The 21,175-nt window shown below is 43.0% G+C and overlaps 1 protein-coding gene across 2 annotated transcripts in view; it reads left to right on the top strand.

Annotated features, from left to right (window-relative positions):
* Positions 1-4,196, top strand: part of MAPK12 (mitogen-activated protein kinase 12) — a 58,383-nt gene extending 54,187 nt beyond the window's left edge. For both annotated transcript variants that reach the window (XM_025215467.1, XM_006016515.3), the window contains one exon: positions 1,776-4,196. In XM_025215467.1, the coding sequence (XP_025071252.1) occupies positions 1,776-1,846 (71 nt within the window). In that variant the 3' untranslated portion in view covers positions 1,847-4,196. The remainder of the gene's footprint in view (positions 1-1,775) is intronic.
* The last annotated feature ends 16,979 nt before the right edge of the window (positions 4,197-21,175 follow it).

The following is a 21,175-nucleotide window of genomic DNA, read 5'->3' as shown; positions in this document are numbered from 1 at the left end:
CCCACTCCCCAGCCAGTTGGGGAGTGGGAGCGCCACAGCCACTTCCGGAAGCCGGTCCCCCCGCCTGTCACTCCCGCGATCCCGCGCCTGCCTGTCACCTAAGTGGGGAGTGCAGCCTGTCTCGGGGTGCACCAGTGCTCTCAGGGAGTGCACGTGCACCCCTTACATGTTGCCACTGAATCTACCTGTTCTAAAACAAATATGAGCAGGGTTGTCAATACCCTCCTGTCCTGATGGGCCTTCTCAAGGCTAGAAACAAATTTGAGTTACAGATCTGTGCAAGTTACATGAGGTGTTTTTAGCTCGCTGTTTGGCTATGGCAGCTTTATGCAGGTCATGGTTATTTAGCCTTGGCAAGTGTTGAAAATGGAAGAAAGAAAAACACACCATACTTTGCTCTCTTGATCTTCCACAAGAACAGTGCATAGACTGTATAGACAAGACCCTTTTCTGAATTCTTAGGTAGCACACTATTGCTTAAGGCTGATGGAATAGAAGAATGCCATCCCTAATCCTAATGAATTATGGTTTGCCCTTGGATGTAGCAGCCAGGCCTTCATAAAGCAGCAAGAGGCTGATTAATGAATGCTTTTGTTTATAGGCCTGTGTACCAAAGGAAAAATTAGGATGATTATCATACTTTTCATGTTTAACTTTAGGAAAGTTGCTGGTTTTTCCTTTCTCACTTGTCTCTCTCTTCTGCTCCTGGATTTGTTAGTTTTCTTCTCTCTTCTCCCACACTTCATGCATCCTTTGGTTATGCTCAAACTAGACAAAGACTTCCCAAGTTTCCTAAAATGACCAGTCCCACCTTTGGGATGCCTAAAACAAAAATCTCCTAAAAATGTTGAAATTTAATTCAGCCTCCGATTTAAAAACAATTTTAAAAGGAAGTGCCTCATCCCATCATGTACACCAGCCTATTTTAGAGGGGCATGCTTTTGTTTCGTTTTTTCATACTTTGTAGTATTGGTCAAAAGAGGAAATCCTGAGATGCTATAATAACTGCTGTTACAGTCATTCTAAGCTAGGTGGAACAAAAAAGCTGTTTGTAACTAAATTTCCTGGCTGTGGTGAAGTGATAAAGGCAAATCCCAAGTAAAGGAAAGAACTAATGTCCATCCACAACAGCTTTGAACATTTGTTAGGTTAACTACTTGTAACAAAACATATATATATCAATACCTCTCCTGCCTACTGTGCTCCAGTTTTGGAAATCTGAGGCCATCTTCCCCCAGTTGTCTAGTCCTTAGAAAAGTGATGATTCAACACCCTTTTTGCCCAATAGCCTACTCCTTTTTGTCTGCCTATCTATGACTAAACTCTCTGCACCTTACCTTTCCATGGCCTGTCCTCCTAGGACCTTACTCTTTAAGACCAACAACCGACCACAGCCCTAAGATGGTCACATTGCCTGTCAGTACGAGACAGCACTTTCAACTGAGATTAGAGTCTAAATTTTGGTTCTCCAGTTTAATTAATTAGTTGCCAGAGGTAAGGTACCCATACCTAGGGTCCTAAAAAACAACCTGATATTCAGTTTCACTCTGTACAGCAGGTCTTCCTAAAAATAATGCTACTGTTCTGTAACATCGACCTGGAACATTATTAGCATTTACATAGTTTTGAACTTCTGCTTTCCTTCCTGTCTGAGGAGGTCTGTCATCCTCATATGGACATACTTCCAGCCATTTGGGGGTTTGTCCCACATAAGCATCTGTGCAGCCCATTCTAGGGACATCCTAGCAATTCTGTCTTTTAATACTGTTTTTCAGGAATTACATATAGAGAGATACTAAATTTCAAGCCACCTCAGCTATCAGAATCAAAGGAAACAGCTGTGTAAATGTGTGTGTCGACCTCTTCAAAATTCGAAAGCAGCAGGAAGGTTGTAAATGTTTGTGATAACTCAGTTGTATAAACCTTTTATAAATAAACTGGATGTAATCTGTTTTTTCTGTATTGTAAAGAACATTGGTGTCTTTTACTGTGTCTAGGAACCTTGTGCCTTTAGGAGTAGCATTCAAAACTATCTGGGAACTTACTTCTATTTAAATGTTTCTCATAATTCATGAAGTACTTTCACATTTGGTTTTGAAAGTTGAGTTTACAAAGCATCGTAGTTAAGAATACTGTTTACCTTGAACAAGCTGAGACTAAAGACCTGTCTTCACGTGCCATGTACAGGGTCATATAGAGATACTTACATGACTTTGCTTGGGTACTGTAACTCTGCCTGGGCTAAGTCACCTTGATGAGAAGCAGGTCTGCGGAGCACCTCACTACTGTGGCTAAACTGCCTATGCTGCCAAGCAAACTTTTTCAGAATTGTCTTAGGTATCTCTGTGCATTGCAATATTGTGCACTATAGCTGGAACATAAATGGACAAGTGCTTCTCTTTTCCTAAACAAATGAAGGGGAGGCTGAGCAATCCTGAAAGCAAGAGACATGTAGTCAGGGACATCTTAGCACCAACAGATCCAGTAGAGTCCCTGTATAGTTGGTCCTGATTTTCAGTAGAGTCCCCCAGGATCCATAGACTTCAGACAGGCAAAACCTGCTACTCTTCAGAGTAGTGGAAATAACTCATGTAGTGGGATAGGACACCCCCAACTAGATAGCGTCTTCTGAACAGTGTTGCTGTTTTACAGGGACCAGATAAGTCAGTTTTAAACAGTATCGTATGGTCTTCCTCTAGTGAATAGCAACCTGTCTCTGTATAGTAGAATAGGTGGCCTAGGTTTTTTTTCCAAGGGAAAAACTGAGGATTTATAACTTTTGTAAGCCCTGTGACTCACAGGTTGTTAATGCAGTTATACCCATGTACAGTGTGCTGGGGGTACAGGTATGCTGATGTTAAAAATAGAACTTCATGCTTCACATTAGGAAGAAAGAGATGAGAATAAAAATGACACAGTACAATCATTCTGGTGCCTTGCAGTAAGCTGTTTTGTTCCCATTTTATATCGACCCTGTTAGGTATATGGTAATGATTTTTTGTATGAAGTCATCTCATTCTCTTGTGAAAAATCCATGACAGAGGTACAGTACCACCAGGGTATAGCTTCCTTATGAATAACTGGTCAGAAATTTTGTTAGTCCCCTTTAGCAGTTGGGTTCATTTCTTGTCTTTTCATTACTGCTAAGTTTCTAATAGTTTCCCAGATGTGGGGAATTGAAATTGATGAACCTCTGTGGGTTTTTTTATTGTGGGTTTTTCTCCTCCTTTTAGCTCATCTTTTAACAAACAGAATATTTGGCTATGGCAATTTGCTGTTTTGCATCAGTGCTAAGTGAAGTATCTGTGAAGGGACACATCTCATCCTTGTAGAGAGTAATTGAAAAAGGACCAAGAGATAGCTCAGTTCACTTACTTTTCACTTAATAAGTATTTTAAATGGGAAAGCTTAATCAACTTTTGATGAGGGTTGTCATAGTTGTATAATATCAACATCTCTAAATATCAGCTCCTTTGAGAAATATTTGTGATGCATTTGACAAGACTTTAAAGAAACATCTTGGGGTGGAGAAAAGAGGCAGTGAGGAAGAGGCAATTTTGTTCAAATTTGTTTTATTGCATTTTTAAGATATTTCTAAAATTTCATCAAAACTTTTAAAATTAGAAAAGTCCAAATAGCAGCGTAATGGATTAAACTAGGGATGACCACTTGAAAATGTAGTCTGGATTTTTTTATCCTATTTCACTTAATTAAAATTTGAAATTTGACAGTTTTTTATTGGCTCTAATACTCATTAGTTATGGACTCATTCCCTATCCTGCAGTGACTGGAAAATGGATTTTTAGCCCTCCAAATATTATGGCTTCATACATTTGGAGGGAAAGATGAACTACTAAAATAAGAGGGAGCTAACTTTTCAAATGGTATTTCCCCAGAAAGATTAAAAATTGAGAACTGTGTGAGGGCAGCAGAAAGGATTGCCATACAGAGAGCTTATTGAAAGAAATGCAGATGTGGAGGAAAGATACATTTCGTGGGAGAAAACTGCTGGTTTATAAGGGGAGACAAAATTTCCTAGGTGTTTATTTGCTACTTCTAATGGTGCTAAGAAACTCAGGAATAAGAACCCAATTTTTGTTTGCCTTAAAGAGAATTGTAAATATGATCTGCATGAAATGTATTGTGAAAAATGTATTGTGAAAAATAAAGTTTTTTAAAATAGGTTATTGTCTTGTTTCCCCATTTATGTTCCTACAGGCAATGTATCATTCTTCCATATGGGCAGTTAGCAAACCATGTATGATACAGTTAGCTCCATGCAGAAAGGGAACTTGCCTAGCAAATCTCTAGTCATGTAGATGGGGCCTTGTCTTCCTAAGCTTATATGCATCCTAAGTATTTCTTAGCAGTAAATATTAAATAAATGTTTAGGATCTCTAGCATTAAAAGCTGTTGCTTAGAATAAAGAAGCATATGGTCTGCATTTCTGAGCTTTCTACTTTCTGACCTGCTGTTAAAATTCAAATGTCAAGTACCTTTTCCTGTGTGCTCTAGCCAGGAGCTTCTGCTGGAGGTTGTTTATCATTTTTTTATAACTTGGAAAGAAACATTCCCTTGGCCATCGTGCTTTCTATCCTACATGAATGCATGTATGAACCACTGCCTCATTGATAGGCAATTTCCTTGTGCACAAAAGACCGTCTGCAGTCTTCTGCAATATTTAAACTACTATCTAAAGCTTACACTGCCATGTACCAAATGCTTGTGACTCAAGTATGGAAACCATACACACTTTTATACATGCTGGAAGCAGACTCCCTCAGGTAGAAGGTAACTGGAAAAAGAAAATAGTTTAAAAATTAATTATGATGTAGTTCTTGTACACGGTTCTTATATCTCTGCAGCATGAGAAGTTCTAGTATTAATTTTGCTGTATATCCTTCTGCACTACAGTTTTCTCAGTGCCCCAGAGTCAGTTATATCAACCTCTTGTGTGTTAAATGGAGATGTGATGAATTTCCTGACTGCATGTGATTATTGCTTTCATCCAGGCAGCCATAAACTTTCAGTAGCATTGGTTTTTTTCTCCTTTGAAAGCACTGTTGTCCTCAAAAGGGAGTATTAAGTAAAATACCACAAAAATAATTGCCTGTGGTGCATTAAGTTAAATCATAGAAAATTGGGGTTGGAAAGGACTTCAGGAGGTCATTTAGTCCAACCCCCTGCTCAAAGCAGAACCGTCCACAACTAGGATGTTGTGGATATCTGCTAAGGCTTTGTCTAGCCAGGTCTTAAACACACCCAAGGATGGAGAGTCCACAACCTCTCTGGGTAACCTGTTCTAGTATTTTACTACCCTCCTAGTGAGAAAATTCTTCCTAGTATCTAACGTAAACTGCCCTTGCTGCAACTTGAGACCATTGCTCCTTGGCCTGTCATCTGTCAAGTCTGAGAATAGTCTAGAGCCATCCTCTTTGGAACCACCCTTCAGGTAGTTGAAGGTTGCTATTAAATCTCACCTGTCTTCTCTTCTCTAGAAAAAATAAACCCAGTTCCCTCAGCTTCTCCTCATAAGTCATGTGCCCCAGACCTCTTACCATTTTCATTGCCCTCCACTGGACTCTCCAATTTGTCAGCATCCTTTCTGTAGTGGGAGGCCCAAAACTGGACACAGTACTCCCGATGAGGCCTCACCAGTGCCAAGCAGAGGGAAGGAATCACTTCCCTTGATCTGTTGGCAACACTCCAATGAATGCAGCCCAGCATGCCATTAGCCTTCTTTGCAACAAGGGCACACTGTTGGCTCATATTCAGCTTATTGTCCATTGTCACCTCCTTTTCTGCAGAGCTGCTGCCCAGTCAGACAGCCTCCAGCCTGTATTGGTACATGGACTTGTTCCATCCTAAGTGCAGGACTTTGCACTTGTCCTTGTTAAACCTCATGAGATTTCTTTTGGCCCAATCCTCCAATTTGTCTAGGTCTCTCTGAATTCTACCCGTATCCTCCAGCATATCTACTACGCTCCCCAGCTTGCTGTCATCTGCAAACATACAGAGGGTGCCCTCTATGCCATCTTCTAGGTTGTTGATAAAGATATTGAACAAAACCAGCCCCAACACCTAGGGCACTCCACTTGATACCACTTGATACTAGCTGCCAACTAGACATTGAGCCATTGATTACTACCCTCTGAGCCTGATGCTCCAGGCAATTTTCTATCCACCCTACAGTCCATTCATTCAGCCCATACTTCCTTAGCTTGCCTGCAAGAATCTTGTGGGAGACTGTATCAAAAGCCTTGCTAAAATTAAGGTTTATCATATCCTTTAGTCTCCCCGCATTCACAATAAAGCATTACTGTTAAGATGCTGCTTTATAAACTTCATTTTTCAATGGAAAATACTGTAAAATATCTTTGTTCAGAGCAGGAACTCTCTCTCAGATTTGGACAGTGCCTACCACAATGGGGACCTAATCCTATGGGGCCTTTTTGCACTAATGCATTAGTGCCCAACCTTTCTGAGCTGCAGGCCAGATGTGTGGTGTGGGGTCACTCCACAGGACAGATATGATGCATGGGATCTGTCTGTGGGCCTGATCCAGCATGGAGTCATCTGATGGGTGCTACGTGTGGCCCCGGTCCCACATTCCAGATTGGGCCTGCTGCCCTGGCCCTGCACCAGCTTTGGCCCTGCATGTGCCAGATCAGGCTTACCACCCTGCCCTGGGCATACTGAATCAGGCCTGATGCCTCAGCCCTGCACACACCAAATCAGGCCCATTGCCTGAGGTACAGACTGAATCCAGTGTGTGAAGTTATGTTGTCTGGCTTATGGGGCTTGGAAATTGGATGGTGGAGGAGTGGCAGCATTAAGTGCTACTGCTCCCAGCTGCCATATTTCCAAGCCTGTGAGGAGCCCTGCAGGCCAGATGACATGGCTCCACAGATTGGATCTGACCCACAGGCCAGAGGTTGAGCACTAATGGACTGATACACTGTATGTCAGTCAAACACTACTGCCTAATCAAAAGTGAAGTTAAAGGGAAGGGAAAACTTCCCATTCTCATAATATACAGTAAGACCTGTGGTACTTGATAGCTTCACAATTTTGACCACCAGAGGGTTGCAACAAGCTAAGTTCCCATTACATTTTTAAAACATCAATTTCTGTGCAATTAGTTTCAGTATCTTTGTGCTCTGCCACTTGGAGTGTATCCAGCCATTTGCAATTTTCAAGGAACTCTATTTTTTTAAGACAATGGCATATTATTAGGGAAATATTAAACTTTCCCTGAGGAATGTGAACAGAAATGTTGTAAAGAAAACCAAGGGGTTTGTTTTGAGAGAGTTTTTTTTTAGGATGTAGAATCTATTATGCCAGTTATACAAGCACTGAAACCATCATGTAAGTAGAAAGCTGAACAATGTAGAAGCATATAAAACTAATCCATACTGCATTTGAAATCTCACTGGTGATTCCAGACATGCACACTTCTAATACAGCAAATTCCCATGTCATTGAAAAGCATTTGATTAAAACAGACATATGAAAAGTGATACCTTTGCCATGGTGAAGTCAGAAGGAGTTTTGCCACTTATTTCATTAATCCAGGATTACATTTTAGGTACATAAGCTTACAGGACAGGAGTTGGCAGTATGGACCATGAGCTACAGATCTGTCCTGCAGATGTGAGGCTTTGGCAGCATTTGGCAGGGGCACCTTCTGCAGGTGCTCTCCACATGCTGCTATGAAAAGAAGTGCCAGCTGCAGGTACTTTCCCTGTGCAACCAGAGAGACAAGCAGCAGCAGAGTCCTGGCACCTGCCTGCCCACCTCCAACCTGGGTCTTTCTGGCCTGTAGCTGGAAGAAATTTCCTACTCCTCTTCTAGAATATGGGGGGAGCTTGGGGGAGAGGGGAGCAGGATTCAGAACAAATACTGCATTTTGTCTCAAATGAATTTTCCCGTTGATGAGAGAGACTAGAGATGGCACACACTACAGCAGGTTCCATGCCAGAGGATGTAAGACCAGGAAGTAGAGACTAGGATAATGAATCCCACAGCAAGTATATTTTTTTAAAACAAAGCATGTTTCCTGTGGGCTAATGAGCTCAACCTTTATTTCAGTATTCCGGGCACAGAGTTGGGATGCCAGGAAGTGCATTTAATGGTTCCATCTTGATCCTTTTTATCATATTACTGTGAGCCCAGTTTGACAGTATTTTTGTGGTTGCTAGACAAGGAATACCAAATGAAAACGTGGGATGTTCTTAAATATTAAGGATCCCTGGCAAATACAAGCTTATGTAATAACTAGTTCATACCAACATTATCGGTCCTTTGGCTTCATGGGCAAAAACTTCATCTATGAGATGTAAGTAATGTGAACCAACCTACAGGGTGTGGTGAAGGGTTTATGCCAGATACTTTTAAACAGAGAATAGTGCTTTTAAATTAGTTTTGTTGCAAATAAATATAAGGGGTTATACTCAGAATTATTATGAGAAGAAGTGGTATTTTAACTTTTTTCTCTCAATGATGTTTAAGATTTTGCGATGGTATTACTTATGTTCTTAAAAATTTTGTTGTGATCTGGGTTATTTTTTCAGGAAAAGTAGCATTTTGGTGGCACTAGTAACTGCATACCGAATGTATTTTTGACACTAGCTGCTGGAAAATTAGGTACAAACATCCTCTGATGCACAGATTAGTGCTTACTTATGGAACTGCCCAAAGTAACTAAGACCCTGAATATGTTGTCCAGGATACCTGCTTTGATGCTTTTCCCCAGAATCTTGTTGTAAGGCTGTTCTCTCTAGAAAAGTGCTAATGTGGTTTCTGTGGCCAATGTGCTCTGGAGCCTTAGAGCTTTCTCATAACAATTTGTCAGGGACTGTGAAGTGGATGGGCAGAGCCAAGCATTGTCTACCAGCGATTCAGGATGAAGTATTCAGGATATACTTCCTATTTTATAAAACAATACAAATGTATGTTACTCCTTTCTCTGCCCTTTCAAACTGTAAGTGCTGGGCTTTTGCAGCTTTGGACTCGGTATCCCTAGGTGGGACATGGTTGCTTTGCACTGCGCTACTAATACGTCCTAGCCCAAAAGCTGTTGTTGCTTCTTCAAAGTTGGTCATGAACTCAATGCAGAGGATCCTCCTGTGGCAAAGGGGGACTCCTGTGCTACATACTAGTGGTCTATAGCTCTCAGGGATGTAGGCAATCAGAGTAACCTACAGCAGCCACTATAGTTATTTGCCAAAGGATCAGCCCAGGATCAGAGCAATCCCTTCGATCAGTGGTGCTCAACTTTTTGGCCCTGCAGGCTGGATGAGATCTGGGGCTCTCCTGGATGGGCGTTTGCACTGGGGCTCTCCTTCTACCCTCTGCATGCCAAGATTGGGTCCTGGGGGGCTGGCACTGCCCCCTTGCACCAGGGGCCTGGCATTGGAATTGGACCCTGGGACCCTCCCAGCCCTGCACCCTGGGATTGGGCACCAGATCCCACCCTGGGCACCAGGGTTCGGAGTTCCCCATGGGTCCAGAGATTTGGTAGCAGGGACACAGTGCCACTGGAAGTGGCCAGAGATTGAGAATCCCTGCCTTAGATGCATTATGCTCCCTAGCTATAGTTAACTTTTGGGCCTCTGGGGTTGGGTTTTATGTTGTGGACCACAGCTTTTGTTTTTAAATGTAGTGTTGGCTTCCCCCGGCAAAGGAGTATATTCTTTATGTCTGACTGTGGCAGCGTGCAGTAAGCACTATGCATGCAGTTCAGTAAATAACACAGTTGTTTGTGTTTTCTTTGAAATATATAAGCCTGTCATCACTGGCCATTTGTTTCCCCACTGTTCATCTATTTTAAGCTCCTTTGATTTGTTTTACCGATGCCTTCTAGCTTACACATAAGACTCAATATTTCATAATAGTGTTTTATAATATATCTATAGTAGTTTATATTTAGAGCTGCAAGTAGTATAAATACTGTTTGTTATTTCCCTTAACAAGACCTAGCTAGCCTTCGGTTGTTTATAACTTTGCCAAACTTTAACCATTTAGGCAAAAAAAAAAATATTTTTTTAAAAACTGTTTCTAAGAATGAGGGTTGGTAAGAATACATTGTTTTGACTTTGTTTTAAAAAATGACTGGTGATCTTTTACTGGATAAATTTAGTGCCTCAACGCTTTGGGTCAGGGATTTGAATGTGGAATGGGGAGTGGCTTTGCTTAAGAAGACACCTTTTCTGTCCAAACCCACATAAGTTTGGCCAAGCAATAAGCCCCTGAAAAATTGTAGCTTGCACCTTCAGGGTAGAGAGCTCATAGATTTTAGAAGCTAAAAGATACCATCCTTGCTGAACATACTCAGGCCCCTTACAGCTCTCAGTGCTGCCCAGACTGCATATTCACAATGCCCTAAGGCCAGGTCTGTGCCCTCAGCTCCAATGCCCCCACCCTTCTACCTCCAGCCAGGCTGCCCAGCATGGACGACTGGTGTCGCCTTAGTCAGGGGAGGCACATGCCCCCCCACCCCCAGCAACAAGTCAGTGATCAGGGGGGATCCCCCCAATCTTGCCCACCAAGTGTCCCCCGCAGTAAAACTTACAAACTGGCGGCAGCACTCCTGGAAGCATGGGGCTTCTGGAAGCAGCCGCAGCCAACATCTGGCACTCGCACTCCCTGGCCGGCGCTCACAGGGAGGGCACTGGCACTCTCGCCTGCCCCCCTGCCCATCGGCTGAGCGGCGAGCGTGGCCTGATGGTGCACCAGTGCTCTCAGGGGGTGCATGTGCACCCCTGTGCGCCCCCTATGTGTCGCCACTGCTGCCCAGTGTGCCATGGTGACCAGCTCTGTGGCTCTCCCGGAAGGGGTCGGGGCATGTGCCCAGCAGCCAGTCGGGTGGCCTGGCTACTCTGCAAAAAGATCCAGCCCCTTGGAGCTCTGGCAAGCAGCATATGTCTGGCACCAGGCATCCAGCACAATTGCAGGAATCATGTCAAGCACCTGCTGCCACCACCTGCAGTTCACCAGAACTCTGAGGGGCCCTATCCTTCACTCTGCAGAGTGGCCTTTTCTTTCCCCACTACATGACATGGCTGCTCAGCACCTGCTGCTCACTGGAGCTCCAGTAGGCCTGATCCTTCCTTCTACAGAGTGGCCAGGCCACCCATGATTGGCTGCTGGGCGTATAACCCCAGCTCCCTTCCAGGAGAGCCCCAGAGCAGGGCCCCATGGCAGGCCAGGCAGCCCAACCAGTGGCTGCAGGGCAGGGCATGCCATGGTGACCCGATCTGAGGCTCTCATGGAAGGGGGTTGGGAAGTGTGCCTGGTATCCAATCAGGTGTGGCCCACCAGTCAGCTGCATTCAGCTGTCCTTAGCATTCTCCAGTGTGCTGGAAGGCATGCAGGACCACCTGCAATGTGCTGGCCTCAACCAGTGCAGGTAGCCTTTGTGCCCCCTCCGTAGAAGGAAACGATTGTATTCTGTTCACTCTCAAACTAATCTAGTCTGCTTAGAGAAACCCACACAAGTCAGTCTGAATCCATCCAAGAGCCATTCAGCATTTTCCAGCCTTGGAGTAAAGTGGCTAGAGCAGATTGTCCCTCTAATGGCTATTCTGGCAGAAAACGGGAAATACACACAGACAAACTAGGTGAGATACGTAGAGAGCATAAAGCCCATAAAATCTTATTTAGTTAGGCTGTAAAGTCTACATAGTCTGTAGTCTGTAAGGTGCATATCTGCCTTGCCTTCTGCATGACTTCAAACTAAAATGGGTAATTGCTCATGGTTGGCTAGTCTGGGCCAGTGTAGGACTGGGCATCAAATTGGGGTGCAAGGAACCTGGCTTTCCTGTATTTTTAATAACTGGCACCCACATGGTGTATAGGAGGAAGCCATCTGATTGAATGTGCATCTGAGAAAACAGAACAAGAAAGAAGATTGAAACTGGAAGATTGTTAGCCTTAGTGCTATCAGATCTTACCTGTATCCAGAGAATCTCTATTTTAAAAGAACTATATACAAAATTCACACCAGTGCTTAGGGATCTCTTTTGAAAATTTAAGGTTGAATTAATCCTGCTGATGAAATTCAAACCTTCTCTTTTCTGTAAATCCATGTATTTCAATTTCTTAGACCAGGTATTTTGTGTCACAGAGTGATCAGATGATTGCTGAAAACACATATTCACAACCCCTAAAAAGAAAAAAGAAACAATTGATTTAAAAGCTTTCTTGGGAAACAAAACTTACTAACGTTTATGTGAGATTTCCAGTTGATGTCAATGAGCTTTCAATCAGACCTGTAATAGGTGCTACAATGTATAATTTGTCCTAGTGGTTTTCTAGTGTATACAGCACACATACACACACTGCTCTCAAAGATTAGTATTGAGACAGGAAGGAAACCTAATGCAAACAACTGTGTTAAAAACATAAACAAAGTGTGCAGAAAGGTTTCTTTTAGGAAGTTATCTGTATCTGAAGTAAAACATTAAACACTAGTTACATCAAATGACTGAGGTGAAATAATTATACAGACAAAGTCCCATGGAGCAGCAGGCTAAGAGGAGGGAGGCACCGAAAACATAAACATAAACAAAGTCTCTATCCCATAGTTTGCAGTACAGGCCTCCCGGATGTCTCCACTTACAGATTCCAAAGCAAAACATTTTGTTAGGACTGTTGAATTACCAGAACAGCAATGAAAGGCCATCCAGGTATCAAACATAAACAGGTAATAATTTAAAAATTCTCAGGAAAGTGTCTCAATATGATTAGGGGTTTAGGTTGTAGAGCACACACCAACTGCTGCAGCTTCCTGAGCCTGACAAAGGGTTTTTGAACCCGAAAGCTTGCTTAATAACTATTCTCCAACCATTTGGGTTGGTCTAATAAAAGATATCAAATTCACCCAAGGAACCTTGTCTGTCAATATGATTAGACACTTTCTAATGAATATTAATTCTCCTAAATGTGTAGATCTAGCAATCCTTTCACAGTATTTGATGAAGTAAGCCCTGTGCTCCTGGAAGCTTATGCGTATACTTCCCTGATTTAATTAGTCTTTAAGGTGCAAATCTTACCCTGCCTTTTAGATCCAGCATTGACATTTAAAGCTGTAAATATGGAATGCTAATTTTGCTTTCCTGTGCTGCAGTATTAAGGTACATTGACTTACGTTGAATTTGAAGGTCCTTTGTGCATTGTGAATTAGATTAATATTTTGACCTCACCAACCTGGTCTGCTTAATGTCATAATCTTACTACATGCCCTCCTACATTTGAACTGCTCTCCATACAAAGTATTGTTCTGTGCCATTTTAAATACCCAAAATGTAATCACTGATTCTTAGGAATAAGATGATTAGCTCTCCTCTTTTTCTTGGAAGCCAAAGGCATGACACTTTTTGATCAGCTTATGTCTCAAAGATCAGCTCTTTCCAGTAAGTTAAATCTATACAGAATTAGCTTGGAATATAGCATAGGACTAGCTACTAAATAGTGAGCTTACCAAATCAGATAAATGCTGCTCTCTATGTAGTCAGAAATCATGGTCAAGCTGGTGTTCTAATACACATGAAAATAGAAATCTAAGATTGGTTCTCAATATCAATATACTTACTGAGACAGCATGCAAACACATTGGAGGATGAACGCACAATTCAGAAGAACCTTGACAGTTTGAAACGCTGGGCTAGAGCTAACAGGATAAGTTCAATGCAGACAAATACAAGATGCTACACCTTGGGAGGAATAATAAAAAAGACAGATATAAAATGGGTGACACCTGACTGGAAAAAGACTTGGAAGACTTGATGGATCACAGTCTTGATACAAGTCTGCAGTGGGATGCAGCCACACAAAGAGGCAAATGCAGTTTTGGATGTATCAATAGAAGCATTAGGCACAAGACAGAAGAAGTAATGGTGCCTCTTGGCACTGTTTAAGCCACACCTGGAGTACTGCATGCAGATAGATCTGGGCTCCACAACTTTAAAGGGCTTAGAAAGCAAGTCATACGAGGAGCAGCTGAAGGCACTAGCCATGTTCAGCTTGCAGAAAAGGCACTAAAGAGAATATATGATAGCAGACTTCAAATACTTGAAGGGCTGGTATAAAGAAGAGGGAAAGCACCATGTCTTGAAGCAGAGAAGAGAACATGGGCCAATTGCTTGAAGTTGCAGCAAAGTAAGTTTAGATTGGATATCCAGAAAAAACTTCTTCACTGTTAGAATAGTGAGGCAGTGGAACAGACTGCCTAGGGAAGTTGTGAACTCTTCACCACTGGAGGTGTTCAAGAAGAGGTTGGACAGCCACTGGTCAGGGATGATCCAGGAGTAGCTATGCCTATGTTCTACTATGGGTGTTTCCCAGGCTTCTAGGCTTTGCTGGTTGCCCCTTCACCTCTTTCAGCTACATTTGTCAGTGTTTTTAAGTCTTCCTCAGAGGCATCGGGTGTTGGATACAGCCAAGGCTAGGGAATATGACTGGGGTGTGCCAGTGCTCCCATTGGGACCAAAGCCAGAGGTTTCTGGCTAGAGGGTCTTGCTCCTCTACTCGAGATCACACCAGTTACCATATTTGGGGCCAGGAAGTAATTTTTCCCCATGGTCACACTGATATGGACTGTGGGGGTTTTTGCTTTCTTCTGTAGCGACCTCTACCCAGGATCTCTTGAGCATATATTGGCATTTCATAGACTCAGGACATTGGCTACCATGGTTCCCCTGCTTTACCTATGACAGATTAGGGTGTTTGGTCTATATTGTGTCAGGGTTGACAGTAGTCTTATGTAGAGTTTAAATTATGGTTTGTATGGGATGGTTTGTATAGGGATGGTCCTGCCTCGGACAGGGGGTTGGACTAGACGACCTCTGGAGGTCCCTTCCAGCTCTGTTTCTCTGTGATTCTATGACCCTGGCAACAGGACCTCTGTGTAATAATCTCTTCACCACAGGAAAATGAGGGCTGAATTTAAGCAACAGAAGATTTTCACCCCACCCAAAACCAGGCATGTGTACCTGCAGCCTACTTAGCCTTTGCTGACCTACAAAGAGAAATAACAGGACTTGAATATTTTAGCCAGACTCTCACATGGTAGTATGGAGTATTGGGCCAAATATTCCTTCCCAAATTAAATGCTTTTAAATTTTCTGTTTATAAAATGTACATTTTTATATAAGCTCCTGCAAACCAGTTTTAAACCAGTAGTATGGATGCTGCATTTGTTTATAGCCAGATTTCATCACCCGTACTCCTATGCAAGTGTCATGCTCAGTCAGTGGCCCAGTGAAATCAGTTGGACTCTTTGTGGTCTTCACATGATAATAACTCAGTGGCTGCGTCTCCATAAGACACTAACTAACTGTGCCGCCATTACTGTGCATTTAGTGCTTGCTTATACTTGTATAAATGACCATGTAGTAACCTATGTTACTTTGCAGTAGTGCCAAAGAATGGCTTTTTTGTGATGCTGACTGTGCAGTAGCCCAGTTACATCATGGTTTCTGCCACGTAGTGCTACTGCACAGTAGTTTCAGGCTACTGCGCAGTCAGTGTCTTGTGTAGACGTGGCCAGTACGAATAAGGTGGCAGAATCGGTCTTGTAGAATTCAATTCTGTGCCACACAGGATGCTGGAAGCTCCGATGACTCTACGGGATACAGGTTAGGCTGTCCACTGTCAACAGGACAAGTCACTGAAAAGTATTACTCGCCATGACTATGGGTGACAGGGTGGCTCCTACTAGTGGTAAGTATAAGTCCTATGTTTCAAGGTAGAACTTTTTCAATGCAGTGACTGAAACATGCCAGTTTTCCCACTTAGGAAAATCTCCCTACTGTGTTTATTTTAGCATAGTATTGGTTTTCCCTCCTATCTGATAGGAAGGCACCAATATATTTTAATGATGTTTACAAAGTTTAGCATTACCTTTGTTTCTCAGTGCTCAAGTCTAGCTTCAAAATGTCATCTATAACAATCCCTCTCTATTCTGTTTACTGGTCTATGATTGTTGTAATGAAACTAGCTTTTGGGAGTATCACGTGGCCACAGTCATCAATCTCAGACCAAAAAATCCAATGTGAAATATTTTAATCCGATTTAAAGAATGAAAACTGTTGTTTGTTAAAAATCACTGTCTCCTGATAAATATTCAACTAAATATTAAGCTAATTACCTGCTCCTTCTCTGGGCTTTTATAAAGTAATCCAAAGCAAACCACACTTGTAAAGATTATTTTAGGCACTATTTAATTTTAAACAGTTTATAAATGATTGCCCTGTAATTTTTCCCCATTTATTTGCTCAGCTCCTGCTGTCATACAGTCATTTAAGCTAGATTCGTCTCAATTTAGTTGTTCTGTAGCACAGTTGGAAGAAAAGCTGTCCAGAAACAATTAGGAAGCCAGGCTACATTGTATTTCACAAAAAGGCAAAATATGTTCTGCATCTAGACAAGTAAATGGATGCTGGAGTCATGACCTTCTAATCCTGGCCTGGAGACTGAGCAGTTCCCATTCGAATATAGAAATCTGTATATGATTTAATCATTAGGGTGGAGACATCTTTATCGGTGCACTTCTCAGACAGATATGCTAATAGAAAGTAAATCTCTTTGATGTCAAAGTAGGTAGTGGCTGGGATGCATGCTACAGAGTAAAAGGTGGGACCTGACCTTGCAATTAAACACCGTCTGTGGAGATAATGCCCCTAGTATCATGAAAGTGGAAGGAAAAAATATTATTTGCTTGCATTTAATATTGTACGCATTGTTGTGTCCTTTTTCTTATGTAAGAAAAGGAAGATGAAACCATTTCTGAGTGACTGGTTGAATTAAGCTTCTACAGAATTTTGTGTTTGGAGAGAGTTTAAATGATGGAGTAAAGAACTGGTTGGTGTATTGTTTGCAAAGCAAAGCAATACCAGAACATCTATTGGCTGAGGCTGATTTGACCTTAAAGCATGCTAGAAATTGATGAGATGCTTACTAGCAATGTCAAAGAACACTTGTTGTCTGTCTTCTGTTCTTCATACAGCCGTGTAATATGAAGGGGTCACATGGGTACAGTAGTATTTATACCCCACTAGTCATGTGTGCAGTGCTTCAGACCTACTGGCTAAGCAGCAGCTCTGCAGAAAAGGACCTGGGGTTTACAGTGCACAATAAGCTGGATATGAGTCAACAGCGTTGTGTCCCTATGATGCTATGGGTCTAAACCAGGCAAGGAGACTAAGACACAGTTGTCCTAAACTAAAGGCAAGTTTATTGAGCCCTAACAGATACAATTCTAAATAAAGCTGAAGTAGCAGTAACAGTTAAAAACTTCAGGTTTGTAGCTAACCAAAGCAGATGTTCACCACACAGACATGTTGCGAATACAACTTCACTGGTTGATCAGGCCATGAAGTCTTGTCCGGGGGACTCCTAGCTCCCACATCTGACATTAAGACAGGATCTTGGATCAGTGAAAGGATCTCATCAGGCTTCCTCCAGGGGTGTTCTGAAAGGTGCACTCTCTCACCTCTCTCCATATACCAGATAGCTTGCATTTTTAATACATACAATTAACTTAAGCCTTCCTCCTAATGCATATTAATAATCTTGCTTCTGTTTGTTATATATGGTTACCTGTAACTGGATTTTTTTAATTCTGAGGTAATCTTTTCATTCTTAGGTGGGAGTAGGTTTTGCCCTAACTGTTCCTCTTTTGCCCAGGTTATATTGATTCAATTTAGTTAGCCAACTTCCTGATTCATTTTAAGTCAGGGGCAGTATTTTTCCATCTGCTCCTTTCACTGGGTGCAGGTCTCGGCCACAATTCAAGCTAAGCATACAGCTTGGGCTGAGCACAAAGGTCAAACCTAGGTCTGAAGGCCTCTGAGTCCCAACAACAGTGTTCCCTTGTTGCCAAAAAAGGCTGACAGCATACTGGACTGCATCGGTAGGAGCACTGACAGCAGATTGAGGGAAGTAATTATTCCCCTCTGTTCTGCACTAATGAGGCCACATCAGGAGTACTGTGTCCAGTTTTGGGCCCCCTGCTACAGAAAGGATGCAGACAAATTGGAGGGAGTCCAGCAGAAAACAATGAAAATGGCTAGGGGGCTGGGACACATGACTTCTGAGGAGAGGCTGAGAGAACTGGGCTTATTTCATCCGGAGAACAGAAGACTGGGAGGGGATTTAATAGCAGCCTTCACCTACCTGAAGGGGGGTTCCAAAGAGGATGGACCTAGACTGTCCTCAGTGGTGGCAGACGGCAGAACAAGGAGCAATGGTCTCAAGCTGCAGCAAAGGGAGTTTAGGTTAGATACTAGGAAAAACTTTTTCACTAGGAGGGTGTTGAAGCACTAGAATGGGTTACCTAAAGAGGCTGTGGGCCCTGCATCCTTGGAGGTTTTTAAGACCATGCTAGACAAGGCCTTAGCTGGGATAATCTAGTTGGGGATGGTCCTGCTTTGAGCAGGAGGTTGGACCAGATGACCTCTTGAAGTCCCTTCCAGCCCTAATTTTCTATGATTCTATGATTTTATGCTTTATGAAACACCAGTATTTTTTTCCTATGGGTTTCTAAACATGATCTTAATTTCAAAGTGATAGCAGTTGTTGGGTTTAGAAGAAAGTTGTTTTTTTATAATGAAGCTAGTTTCCATAAGTAGGTACATTTACCTTTCCATGCCTTTCCAAATGTAAGTTGGGAAAGGCTTAAATATTTAATCCAGTCTTGGGTTCAAGTTCATTCCTGCCATTTAAGTAGAATTCAAAAGGTAAAGAACAATTGTACAACGATGTAACTTTTTAAAAAAACAAAATAATACAACTCGATCCACGTGTAGTAATGCCAACTCTCACGAAACAGTCACAAGACTCCCGATTTCCAGATCAAATTAACTCTAACTTGTGATCTCAGGCTACAACCCTCAAATCTTGGGATTTTCCTTCCGGTATGTGTAGAGAGCGCCCAGTTGGTGGAAGGGAAGGGACTGGGGGGAAAGGGATGGGGCAGGGGTGCAGACTGAGCCAGGCTGCCTGCTCTATGGACTGGGGCTCTGCACCCTGTTGCCTTGCCCAAGGAGCCACATGAAGCCATGTGTGCCTACCGCCTGCTGGGTGGGCAAGGGACACACCACACAGTCTGCATGTGGCTCCCAGGGGCAGGGCCTAGGATGAATGGGACCTTGGGGTTGGGGTGGCTCATCCAGAGGTGTGGGGGTGGGTGGGAATAGTTCCCTGGAGCTGCATGCACCACTGGGGGAGGCATAGGCACATGTCCCCCACGGGGCAGAGGCAGGCTGCCCGCTGTGGGCTCAGGGCTCTGCACCCTGCTGCCTTTGCCCTGGGAGCTCAGCTGTGCAATGCCATTGATGCCTACTGGGAAGGCAGGGGATGTGGGGTACACTGGCCGCATGGCATGTTCCCTGCGCCCCGAGTGGCAGGAAGCACAGTGGCATTGCGCAGCTGAGCTCCCGGGGCAAAGGCAGCAGGGTGCAGAGCCCCAGCCCACAGTGGGCAAACTGCCTCTGCCCCATGGGAGGAGCATACGCCCCCCATGCCTCCCCCAGGGTTATGCACAGCTGTGGAGAGCTGTGCCCCCTGTGCCTCTGGATGAACCATCCGCCCAGAGCCCTATTCACCCCTGCTCCTGTGCCACTCCCTCCTGCACCATGAGTGCCTTGATCTGTGCCTCCCCCCCACCCCGCCCCTTCCCTCTCCTCCCACTCCTTCCCCTCCATTTACCAGCTGGGTGCTATCTGTGTGTCTGTCTCTGTGTCTCTGTGCGTCTTCCCCTTACTCGCAAGCCACAGCCCCCCCAGCCCTACTGCTGCTTCTCACTCCTAACCCATATTACTGCATATCCTGCTAGGGTGTGTGGGGACCCTTCCTTCCCGGGCTCCAAACCCGACACAAACACCCACAGTCCTCAACACCTTCATATATAACACCCCCCCACACACACACATACACACTTCAAAAATAGCATCTTATTATTTACATGCCAATCTCTTGATTCTTTAAGAGTTCATCTCATGACTTTTGGCATGGTAGGGTGGGCAATACTGCACGTGTTTAAAATGAATACATTGTTATCTTGGTGGCAGACTTAGAGCTAGTTTCATTTTAAAAAATCTACAGAGAAGTCATCAAACAGGAATGTGGTGCTCTGAAATTCATTTCCAGGCTGCAGCTTTGACTATGCTGACATTTTTTTTTATTTGAAATACATGTTTATCAAAAACATTTGGTAAATGAAATTTTTATTTTACATGTTTACATTAACATACATTTTCCAAAAGACTAACTCTTGAAGTTTTTATTCCAACAAAGTTCTTTCTGATGTCAGAAGGAATTTTACCAGAAAACCCCCATGATTTTACCATAAGGCTTCAATTTAGCCAGATACTTAAATACCTGCATAACTGGACATCCTGTGTCATCCTGTGGACATCCTGCTACACTTTTAGCTTCTTTCATTTCTTGGAGTCTCCGGACAACAAAGACTCCCCATGCCTGATGAAGGGTGACTGTGCCTGAAAGCTTACCAATTTTTTTTTCCAACTACTCAGTTGGTCTAATAAAAGATATCACATCTATTCAAAGAACCTTGCCTGCCTATGTCCTTAGACCAACACAGCTACAACCAAAAGCCCTGCATAACTGGAAGCATGTATTTAAGATTATCCCCATTCAGCACACATTTAAGCACATTTAACATTTAAATATATGTCTAAATCCCACTGACTTCAACAGAGTTGCATCAGAAAAGAATGCAGCCCAATATTTATTATTATTAATAAATGTCAAGCTGTGGTTGCCCCCCTTCTGTAGGAAGTTGTTAAGATGAATTGAAAGGGGTTAGCTCTTGGCCTGCTGGAGACAAGTGTGCACTCACCTGAGAGTTTTACTTACTTAACTGATTGAGCTATCTCTAGGAAGAGCCAGAGGCCAAGCATCATTTTCAGGTCTTGGTGTGTTCTTGTCTTATCACTATAATCAGTAGCTGACTACTGGCCACAGACAAAGGAAGTGCTGGGAACAGACAAGATGACCCTGTTTACTTTCTCAATGGACTACAAACAGCTGGTACGGATTTGCTGTTTGAATAGGTTGATACTTGTCTTAAGTTCTTATAAAGCATCATAAATAACTACTTTTACTTAACTTTTAGCCTAGCATATCAAACAATACACTTTCCTGCCTACTG

This window comes from Alligator sinensis, unplaced genomic scaffold, assembly GCF_000455745.1.
Source record: "Alligator sinensis unplaced genomic scaffold, ASM45574v1 scaffold600_1, whole genome shotgun sequence".
NCBI lineage: Eukaryota > Metazoa > Chordata > Crocodylia > Alligatoridae > Alligator > Alligator sinensis.
The sequence above is the reverse complement of the archived record's forward strand: the minus strand, read 5'-3'. Positions and strand labels throughout refer to the sequence as shown.